General features: G+C 42.5%; 2 protein-coding genes across 3 annotated transcripts in view; both read right to left on the minus strand.

Annotated features, from left to right (window-relative positions):
- Positions 1-2,147, minus strand: part of LOC5564096 — a 49,832-nt gene extending 47,685 nt beyond the window's left edge. The window contains exon 1 of one of the 2 annotated variants that reach the window (XM_021840832.1): positions 1,427-2,147. The gene's annotated coding sequence lies outside the window, so the exon portion shown is untranslated. The remainder of the gene's footprint in view (positions 1-1,426) is intronic. The other variant, XM_021840833.1, reaches the window with a different exon arrangement.
- A 7,113-nt stretch (positions 2,148-9,260) lies between these two features.
- LOC110676807 lies at positions 9,261-11,141 on the minus strand. The gene has a single exon (XM_021846023.1). It carries the CDS (start codon positions 11,139-11,141, stop codon positions 9,261-9,263), a length of 1,881 nt encoding a protein of 626 aa, XP_021701715.1.
- Between the last annotated feature and the right edge of the window lie 362 nt (positions 11,142-11,503).

An 11,503-nucleotide genomic window follows, 5' to 3' on the forward strand; every position in this document is an offset into this window, starting at 1 on the left:
AAGTGGAATATTGGCTTTTTAATTAGGGGAAACATGTCTTGTTCAGCTCATTAGTAAAACAATATTGACTAGTCGAATGAGAATCTTTGGAAACGTTTAATAAGTGGCGATTCAACTTTTGTTCATTCTAATGCATAACGTTGAACATTGATCTAAGTTTGTGTTAAAAAAGCACCTTCTCAGTTCTTTATAGAGCAAAATTTTTATTTAGCTGTCATTACCATTATTGAACAATAATTAAACATGCATGCTTGTTAGTGGCTCTGAATTGTTAGTTGGGAAGATGCTATTAATTTGAAGAATGTGGAACACTGAAGAGTTATTTAAATGCTTATTTATTGATTTTCATATAAAGTTAGAATAATTTCAATTATGCACTCCCTAACGATATCTTGGGAGAAGCATGTCGGCTATGTTGACAGTTTTTCAAGAGACCATTTGCTTCGTACGAAGAGTTTACGCATCGATAAATAACAAACATCCTATTCAGAATGTGAAACCGCCTAAAAAAAAACATTGTTTAAACGAATTAACGACTCTCACGCAATATCGACGTATAGCATTATCGTCATCTTCAACGATGACATCGACGACGGTTCAATCGCTTTCCTCGAAACAGCCATCCATTCGAAGCGAATTAGCGACAACAAACAAAATTGAATGTTTGCCAAAATAATTTACACTTCTTCCGAACGTGGCAAGTTTCACTTCACTACGTGTATGTGGTGTTACATAGTGAGGTTCTCACCGAAGATGCAGCGTTGGTTCATTGTGTAATGACTGAGTATTTTGTAATATGACAGTATTTCGATGAAAAACTATATTCAATGAAATCATTAGAGAGCATAACCAGCTCAAATAAATAGGGCATTTTCAGAATGACTATTTATGACACTTTCCATATTTTTTTTTCTAAATATGATACAGAATGTTATTAGAACAGAAAATATTGTTATTTTTATTACTATGTGCTCCACGTAACAGTTGTCAATTGTACGTGATTTGCTACTCGCAAGATAAATTGTGACACGTTTGATAATTCTTTTCTAAACGTACAAAATTTATCGAAACTTCGATGGAATATGTTATATTGGATAGCCATTGATACATGTGCAAAGTTTCGTTCAGTTAAGAAAAAGCAGTTTTTACGCAATTTGCGTTTTGAGTTAAAAATGCCTTTAAGAAAAAAAAATCAGAAAATGTTCAACTACAGCGTTAAAACTATTAAAGCCATTGAAACCCATTTATTTCTACAGAGTAGCAAACACTGTACATATATAGCGATATAGCTATAGTTATACCACATTTGATTATTCTCCGTTTGTAAACAACGTTCAGCACGATTATTGTATTATCGCAACACCCGAATAACGCCATCCACGCCATGCTGCGAAATGCTACCGAAACTCACGAGAAAGCGCCCTACCTTTTGCTCAAATTTGGTTTCCTTCGCTCCGACTCGGCAGGACACGCTTCGCTACAGGATCTGCTATGTGCCGTGCGTCCGGATACCCAGCATCCGATTCACAACTCAGACTATAACAATGACTCTCACCACCACCACTGATACTTGCTGGCGTACGCTTTTTTATCTTCAATTTTTTTAATCTTCTTGAAGAAACACAATTTTCACTTTTAGCTCAGCAGATTTACACATTTATCATTCATTTTCATCTGTTTCACATTATGCGTCGTATCCAAAAAAAGCGTCAAACACTTCACTGAAAGCACTGTGAACCGTGAATGTGACCTTCGGCACCATCAATTATCCTTCAGATTTTATCTCATTTTCCGTCTCGAACTTGAATCGAGTCACGGAAAAACTTCACATCCGCTTGTGATTCACCTTTTCGCGATTGATTTTCCCTTTTGCTTCACAGCGCTTCGACGAAAGGAAAATCCACACCTCTTCACTAGATTATTCATTATCGATGTATCACTTGGGCATGTTTAAAATCCACTCACTATATAACAGCAGCTGCTAGGTTTTCCACACGGCAATTAACTGCACGGATTGGTCCGAATAAAATGGATTTTCCACCGACCGTCCTTTTGCGAGCTCAGCGGTCATGGTCCTCGGCGACTGAACCGCATTGCACAAAGGACATTCTCACTCTGAGCGGTGGGAGCTTCCGCAAGTCGCAATTGAGTCCCCCTTTCTCGAATTGGATATAGCATGGAATGAAAGGGGGATTGATGTTCTCGCAAAGAGAAGCAGAGCGATTCTACGCTCCCGTTCGTTAAGTTGAGTTCTACATGTGATAAGAAACATTTAGGCGGGAGCGTCGCGTGAGAATGAGCGCCGTATGTTTATGTTTATGCTATTAGGTAGATTTATGTATGGCTGAGGTAGGGGTAGAAAATAACTTGATGTAAGATTTGGCATAAATAAAGAAGGTTGAGGGTTAAGGTGAAAAATCGAGGTATTTTTATCTGTGGAAAATAAGCAACTTTCAAAGGCGTAACGGCTAACGCACGTCTGATCAACCAGATCATGGTGATGGTGAAGTCAATTAACATGGACTACGAAAGAATGACGTCCGACAGAAACGATCAACGTGTTGTTATTTTTATCAATTATTTGGCAATGTTAACAAAATTGAAAATGATAGTATAATAATCTTCAATGTTTGAAGTATGGACTATGTAAAAATCCCAAACATAAAAACATTCAAATTATGCATAAATTAATCAATTAATCAAGTGTGCGGATATTGGTACCGTCCGGATTTTAATTCATCACGGTAGAATGTTTTATCCAAAACTGTTTAAATAGAGATATTTTGGAAGTTCGGTGACTCCACTATCATTAAATATGTTTAAAATACACAATTATCGGTGTGTGAAAAGACTGTCCGCCAGTGTTTTCAGATCCGGGCATCGCGTAATGGACTCTCTTTTTACTAGTGTAAGTGAGATTCCCGAAAGAAAAAACAGTGAAAACTTGAAAAACAACTATGGATAGTACACTGATGCAAATTTTGAAGTTTTTGCTCCCCTTTGCTTAAACGATGGCTGGTAAATGGCTGGGCATGGCGTACCATTGGTACCTCGCGTACCTGAAGGAATAAAATAGACCCCTTTGTGCGGTCCTTAGCCTCTTGCCCAGCAACTCCTATCCCTACCTCCTCGCGGTACTGGCCGGGGTACGAGTAACCTTAGGGAAGATCGGGTAACCAACCCCCGGTGGGAACTTTGGTCGTATGCTGACAGGGAAGGGGGGGGTTTGCTTTTGCTTTTGCTTCTGCAAACCTTGAGCGTCTGTACTCCATGTTAGGAGCGGCTCACAACAGCGTCTGTTCCCCATGTCAGGGGCGGCTGATCAAACTGCGCACTATGGTCCTCCGAACATTTAGGGGGAATGGTCCTCCGGAAATCTAGGGGGTTGGTGTCAGGCCTGCAAGCCAGCCGTAAAAAAATCAAGCAACGAATAATCAACGAGAGAATACGAACCGGGACAATCGGCGAAGACCACAGCGACGTAAAGGGACTAGCGATTGGAAGCTCGGTACGTGGAACTGTAAATCTCTCAGCTTCATCGGGAGCACACGCATACTCGCCGACGTGCTGAAGGACCGTGGATTCGGCATCGTAGCGTTGCAGGAAGTGTGTTGGAAGGGATCAATGGTGCGAACGTTTAGAGGTAACCATACCATCTACCAGAGCTGCGGCAATACACATGAGCTGGGAACAGCTTTTATACTGATGGGTGATATGCAGAGGCGCGTGATCGGGTGGTGGCCGATCAATGAGAGAATGTGCAAAGGCCGGTTCTTCAACCTCAGCATAATAAACGTGCACAGCCCTCACTCCGGAAGCACTGATGATGATAAAGACGCTTTTTACGCGCAGCTTGAACGCGAGTACGACAGTTGCCCAAGCCACGACGTCAAAATCATCATAGGAGATCTAAACGCTAAGGTTTGCCAGGAGGAGGAATTCAGACCGACGATTGGAAAGTTCAGCGCCCACCGGCTGACGAACGAAAACGGCCTACGACTAATTGATTTTGCCGCCTCCAAGAATATGGCCATTCGTAGCACCTACTTCCAGCACAGCCTTCCGTACCGATACACCTGGAGATCACCACAGCAGACAGAATCGCAAATCGACCACGTTCTGATTGATGGTCGGCACTTCTCCGACATAATCGACGTCAGGTGATGGTGATGGTCAAACTGCGCCCAAAACTCTCCGTCGTTAACAACGTACGGTACCGACGGCCGCCCCGGTATGACCTAGAGCGGCTCAAGCAACCGGATGTCGCAGCGGCATACGCGCAGCAACTCGAGGCTGCATTACCGGATGAGGGTGAGCTGGACGAAGCCCCTCTTGAGGACTGCTGGAGAACAGTAAAAGCAGCCATCAACGATGCAGCTGAGAGCAACGTCGGGTTCGTGAGACGGAGTCGACGGAACGATTGGTTCGACGATGAGTGCCAGGAGGTTTTGGAGGAGAAGAATGCAGCGCGGGCGGTCATGCTGCAGCAATGGACCCGGCAGAACGTGGAATGCTATAAACGGAAACGGCAACAGCAGACCCGCCTCTTTCGGGAGAAAAAACGCCGCCTGGAGGAGACGGAGTGCGAGGAGATGGAACAGCTGTGCCGGTCTCAGGAAACGCGTAGGTTCTATCAGAAGCTCAACGCATCCCGCAACGGCTTCGTGCCGCGAGCCGAGATGTGCAGGGGTAAGGATGGGAGCATTCTGACGGACGAGCGTGAGGTGATCGAAAGGTGGAAGCAGCACTTCGACGAGCACCTGAATGGTGCTGAGAGCACAGGCAATGAAGGACGGGACAACGGAGGAAATGCCTTCGTCAGTACTGCGGAAGATGGAAACCAACCAGCCCCCACTTTGAGGGAGGTTAAGGGTGCCATTCACCAGCTCAAGAACAATAAAGCTGCTGGTAAGGATGGTATCGGAGCTGAACTCATAAAGATGGGTCCGGAAAGGCTGGCTATTTGTCTGCACCGGCTGATAGGCACAATCTGGGAAACAGAACAGCTACCGAAGGAGTGGAAGGAAGGGGTAATCTGCCCCATCTACAAGAAAGGCGACAAGTTAGACTGTGAGAACTTTCGAGCGATCACCATTCTAAATGCGGCCTACAAAGTACTATCCCAGATCATCTTCCGTCGTTTGTCACCCGTAGTAAACGAGTTCGTGGGAAGTTATCAAGCCGGCTTCGTTGACGGCCGATCGACAACGGACCAGATCTTTACTGTACGGCAAATCCTCCAAAAATGTCGTGAATACCAGGTCCCAACGCATCACCTTTTCATCGATTTCAAGGCGGCATACGACAGTATCGACCGCGTAGAGCTATGGAAAATCATGGACGAGAACAGCTTTCCCGGGAAGCTCACGAGACTGATAAGAGCGACGATGGAAGGTGTGCAAAATTGTGTGAAGGTTTCAGGCGAACACTCCAGTTCGTTTGGATCCCACCGGGGACTACAACTACAAGGTGATGGACTTTCGTGCCTGTTGTTCAATATTGCGCTAGAAGGTGTTATGCGGAGAGCCGGGCTTAACAGCCGGGGTACGATTTTTACGAGATCCAGTCAATTTGTTTGCTTCGCGGATGATATGGACATCATCGGCCGAACATTTGAAAAGGTGGTGAATGCGGCCAAGACAAAGTACATGCTGGTGGGGCCGAGTGCGACAGGGCTCGCCTAGGTAGCAGTGTTACGATAGACGGGTCGAGGTGGTCGACGAGTTCGTCTACCTTGGATCCTTGCTGACGGCTGACAATAACGTTAGCCGTGAAATACGGAGGCGCATCATCAGTGGAAGTCGGGCCTACTATGGCCTCCAGAAGAAGCTGCGGTCAAAAAAGATTCACGCCCGCACCAAATGTACCATGTACAAAACGCTCATAAGGCCGGTAGTCCTCTACGGGCATGAAACGTGGACGATGCTCGAGGAGGACCTGCAAGCACTTGGAGTCTTCGAACGTCGGGTGCTTAGGACGATCTTCGGCGGTGTGCAGGAGAACGGTGTGTGGCGGCGAAGGATGAACCACGAGCTCGCCCAACTCTACGGCGAACCCAGTATCCAGAAGGTGGCCAAAGCTGGAAGGATACGATGGGCAGGGCATGTTGCAAGAATGCCGGACAGCAACCCTGCAAAGATGGTGTTCGCTTCGGATCCGGTTGGTACAAGAAGGCGTGGAGCGCAGCGAGCTAGGTGGGCGGATCAAGTGCGTATCGATTTGGCGAGCGTGGGGCAGAACCGAGGATGGAGAGATGCGGCCACGAACCGAGTATTGTGGCGTGAAATTGTTGATTCAGTGTTATCTGTGTAGATGTTAACTAAATAAATGAAAAATGAATCAAAGTACCAAGCCAAGCTATGTTTTAATACAAAAACTAAAAAAAATCAAAAACATTGATAATATAAATTCAATAATGTAAATAATGTAAATCAAAATTGACGACGGAATTTCATAATCGTACGAATGATGATAGCAACTTCTCCACATATTTTGTTCGATGAGCTGAACAAAACATGTGGAGAATTTACTTTTTCAACCGCCTTTGTCACGTTTTTGTATGAGTCCTTCGAAAATTTTGCAAGGCTTGGCTTGACCCCCTTGGAGCATGACGTAATTTGTGCATGACCCCCAAACGTTAAAGTTTGAATATCTTATGAATCTAAATGATCCAGGTTTAAAACTGGTATCAATTATAATTATTATTATTATTATTATTATTATTATTATTATTATTATTATTATGTTAAAAAATAATAGCTTACCATCTTTACCATTAGAAAGCGAGGATGTGCTCGAGATAAACAATATATTGATCTATTATCATACCGTAATCTGATAACTATCTTATTCGTAATTTGTTTCCCATATTTTAAATACTTCATCCATAGTTTGAATTTTGAACGTTGCATCTAAGGATGGCGCTACAAAGCAAAGCCATGCTGAAGGTGTTTGGGTTCGATTTCCGGTCGGTCCAGGATCTTTTCGTAAAGGAAATTTCCTTGACTTCCCTGGGCATAGAGTATAATTGTACCTGCCACACGATATACAAATGCGAAAATGGCAACTTAGGCAAAGAAAGCTCTCAGTTAATAACTGTGGGAAGTGCTCATAAGAACACTAAGCTGAGAAGCAGACTCTATCCCAGTGAGGACGTTAATGCCAAGAAGAAGAAGAAGATTAATTATTCGTATCGAATATTCCAAAAGCAAAAAAAAAGAGAAAAAAGTTCGATAATATTTTATTTGTAATTTGTTTCCCTATTTTAACTACTTCATATATAGTTTCAATTTTGACCGTTCCACTAATTATTTGTATCGAATATTCTCAAAAAAAAAAGCATGTTACCTGAAGTAGGCACATTTCTATAACTTTCTGTTGATGAAGAGCCGAAATTGAAACAATTTGTATCCGCAGCAACATTGTCATAGGCAGCACAATTGGAATGTACAAAATAGAAACGGTTACCTTTCTCACCGTAAGAGGGAACAAAAAAAATCCTTTTTTAAATTTTTAATACGATGTTTTTAGAAGGACTTAACAAGCATTGCGAAAGGCTGATGAAGATGAAGCACTAAAATACGGCCGGAAACTGGACGAAATTACTCAGTAAGTACAATATTATACAGATTATTATAATACTAACATAATACTGATCCAAATTTTAAGTTAAATAAGGCAAATCCAATACTGCCTCTGTATATACTCGATTGGGTTTGACGCACTTTTCCGCCAGCCCCGCACGATAAGACACTCAAACGGAAATTTGCATCATTTTGACGAGAAGCTGTGTATTGCGAGAGGGAGAGCCAGTCCGTCGTCGTCATCGTTCATCTCCGGCTTGTGCCCGTTTGTAGAGTAAGGTGGGCAAAAGTTCGACCTTAGTGGTATAATCAAAGTTTCCAGGAAAACAATAGCAGTTTAAACAAAACAAATACCATACAGTGAACCTTCAACATATTGGCTATAATTTTACTGAACAAACTTGTGTCCAAATATTTATCCATTTTTAGTTATAACAGTTTCAAAATTTATTGTCTTATTCGAACTTTTGCCCCACCGGTGGGGCAAGAGTTCGAATCTAGTGTGGGGCAAAAGTTCGCTGGCTAAAACACTAAGTATCGATCCTTTTATGACAGGCATACTTTACACCAGCCGTAAACTTAAGTTTGCCGAAAAATACACACTAAAGTTTCATCAAAAAATTTCCCAAAACCGGGTTAATTGTAATATACTCAAAAATAGCAGTTTTTCGCAAAACTAAGTGGAAATGTAAAATTTTGGTGACAGTTTTCACACGATCAGACAAATTTTACTAAATTTGAAGATAATATGTGAATTTTAAACAATTTGAAAATTTTTCCGTGATTTTATACATGGGTCGAACTTTTGCCCCGCTGATTCGAACTTTTGCCCCACTATGGGCCAAAAATTGTTTTCAAGCATTTATGCAAAATCTAATACACGTCAAAGCAACCTTATGATAGGCCTAGAAACGACCTTACATAAAATATTGAAAAATATTTTATCTTCAATTGGTTCCATGCAACGAAAGTTTGACCAAAAATTACAATGTTCACGTCGAAAAACAACAAATAGCCACAATTTTTCCAAATCTAAATCGATTTTTATGATATTTGGAGTAAAAGTCTCTTACTTGAATGGCATTCGAACCAGAATGACATTTATAAGATTTGTTTTGAATTGAGCTAGAAATCTTAAAAAGAAACTCTTACCCCACTCGAACTTTTGCCCCACTTTACTCTATCGTTTTTTTTTTGCACATTCTCTGATAGTGTGAAACGTGGACCGGACGTTAGTAGTCTGCCAGTGAGATTCATGTTATTTCGCTGGACATAGTGGTTTCGAAAAGATAAAAGTTTATCAACTACTTATTACTACGTAATAGAAAACTAAAACAAGTTGTATTGCATCCGTTTGGGATTGATCTCTTAGTTACCACGCTTCTCTATTTTGTATAAAATAAACGCGCAGCTATTCAGTAAGACCTAGCTGAGGGTCGTGCATTCATATCCCACTGGTCGAGGATCTATTCTTAAAAGACATTTTCTTGATTGCTCAGGGCATATGGCATAAGTAACAGGAATACTAACAAATTCAACTGTATTGGTTTGTGATTTATTTTAGAATTTGTAAATTTAACGTTTGACTGAAAATCAAAGTAATTTTTGGGCTGTGGTGTTTGCACTGACTGAACAACATGCTTGATTGCGTCAAAATTCACAATCAAGATTCACAAGCTACAAATGAATTTTATAAGCGGGATTTTCCGGCGACACAACGTGCAAACCCAAGTCCAGTTGCTGATCCAGTTTCAAAGATTCACACATCCGCTGTACGTTGATTTTCCTCGGTTTACGCGCCAGTGTAGCTGCAGTGTGCAAACCGGCACAGTACCGATTCTTGCGAGTCTCATGTCCAGCGTCCATTTCATACGGGTAGTGCACTTTACTTCGGAATGGATTTGATTGCGGTGCAACTTCCGCCAGTGCTTTCGCCGTAGCTTCGTGGTCACAGGAAATGCACTTAAAGTTGCCGGACAGTTTGAGCTTAGTTCCGGCCGCTTCGATGCTCTCTTGAAGTGCTAGAAATTTGTTCAAACGTAACTGCAACAGCGACAACTTCTTATTGGTTTTCATCTCCAACGTAGACAGTTCCTTGTGGTCCACCTTTTCGCAGAGTTGCAACGCCACGGCATCGATTCGTTGTAGCAAATCGTTTCTGTCGAATTCTAGTTTGAAATCTTCCATGCACTGCTTGAGAATAGCAAGTTCCGTTTCGAATGTTTCCAACGATACTCGGGTTCTGAACAAGGCAAAGTCTGGACGATCTTCGATTTGCATTTCCAGCTGGATAACTCGTCCTACGGTGTCATTATTGAGATATTCAACATTTTCAGATAGTTTTTCAAGTTTAATTTCGAGGCTTTTGTAACGATCTTCAATATTTAAAACTAATTCTTCTCTCATCTGCTCTAACTTGCTCTCCAACACATCAAACTGTTCTCTAATTGTGTCGCTAGTTTCTTGCAACTTGCTTCCTAAATCAAGAACTTCTTTATGCGCCGTTTCCAGAGCGACTAGTCGTTCTTCTTTCTCGAGAAAAATCTCGTCTATTTCCTTCTGAACGGAACGTAGATTAATAATGGCACTGGCCGCCTTCTGATGGAAGTTAGTTCTCATGGCGGGCTGGGACTCATCGCACGATATCTCTGAATTACTTAGAACCAATTCGCTCCCGGAAGCATCTGGAAGCGGTAACATCCCGATCAAACCGTTCAGAACACTTTTGATGCACTCGACCTCTTTCTCCAGCTGATCTGGTACCATCATGGATTGAAAGCGAGAATTGGTACGTTTAGTGGCGGTTGTTGGTAACTGTGCTATTGTAGGAACTCCTCGAGTGTAGAAATCTTCTGGAAGTGCATTGATCGTCAATCGCTTTGAGGCACGTTGTGGGTCCGACGAGCGCCTGGAGCAGAATCCGGGAAACTGTGTCGTCAAAAGATGGTTTATGTTATCAATTTGGGTCTTCATGACGGCTATATCGCCACCTTCCAGATACGGAAGTACCATCTTCTCCAAGCGAGCAAATTCCAAAAGCAGATCGTTAGCCAAAGAAGTCAACTTCCCTAAACTGACCTCGATGGTGTCCAGGCGGGAGGCCATATTCAAGAAGTCAACCGATTCCTCAGGCTTCAACGATTCTCGACTAGATTGATATCGCTGTAGCTTTTCCGGGCTTGGCAAAACAGATACAACACTTTCCAGAGTTGACAGCCGTTGTGATATGTCCTGCATGTCGGAGCTATTGGAAACACTCTCCGTGCTCTGTTCCACTTGCTCTTGTTCTTGAATCTCAAATTTTAGAACTTGGAAGACTTCATCGCCATCTCTTTGTTCAACTGCTACGTTAACGGACGGGTTCTCATCCAACGATTCAATTAGCCAATCGAGTCTCCCTTTGTGATCGGGTAGCAGTTCCACTTGTGACTTTTGGCAACCCAACTTGCGAACGATGATGTGCAGCAAACTGTGCAGTGCCGTAAGATCGAAGGTTCCCACCTCGGGGGTTCCGATGGCCAAGTCCACCAACTTTGCGAGCGTAAGATCGTAGGTCATGGTTGCGGTGATGACAGTGATGCAGTATCGAGACGCCTACTTTATATTGTCTGATAGATTGGAATGTTTGGTTATCCCCACGTCATAAACAACACGATATTATTCCGTGGGTTATCCCTAGCAGTAGTCAATAACTGAACTAGTTATCAATTCTATTGAGCTTCGTTTCTTATTTCTCATTTCTCAGTTTTACACTTGTAATGAGCTTAAGCTACTAACCCAGACAACCAGAAATCGCATGAAAGTTCACGTTATAACTCGTTTATTCATACTAATTATTGTGCATTCAGATTAACTTTAGACCGAAGTTTATAAGAGAAATGAAATATCACCAACAAAAGTTCGCCGACAAAGGCATACCT

Source organism: Aedes aegypti, chromosome 2 (assembly GCF_002204515.2).
Source record: "Aedes aegypti strain LVP_AGWG chromosome 2, AaegL5.0 Primary Assembly, whole genome shotgun sequence".
Taxonomy (NCBI): Eukaryota; Metazoa; Arthropoda; class Insecta; order Diptera; family Culicidae; genus Aedes; species Aedes aegypti.

Bases quoted from the DNA above. Each gene is read 5' to 3' on its own strand.
- LOC110676807 (XM_021846023.1), bottom strand. From the start codon at position 11,141: ATGACCTACGATCTTACGCTCGCAAAGTTGGTGGACTTGGCCATCGGA.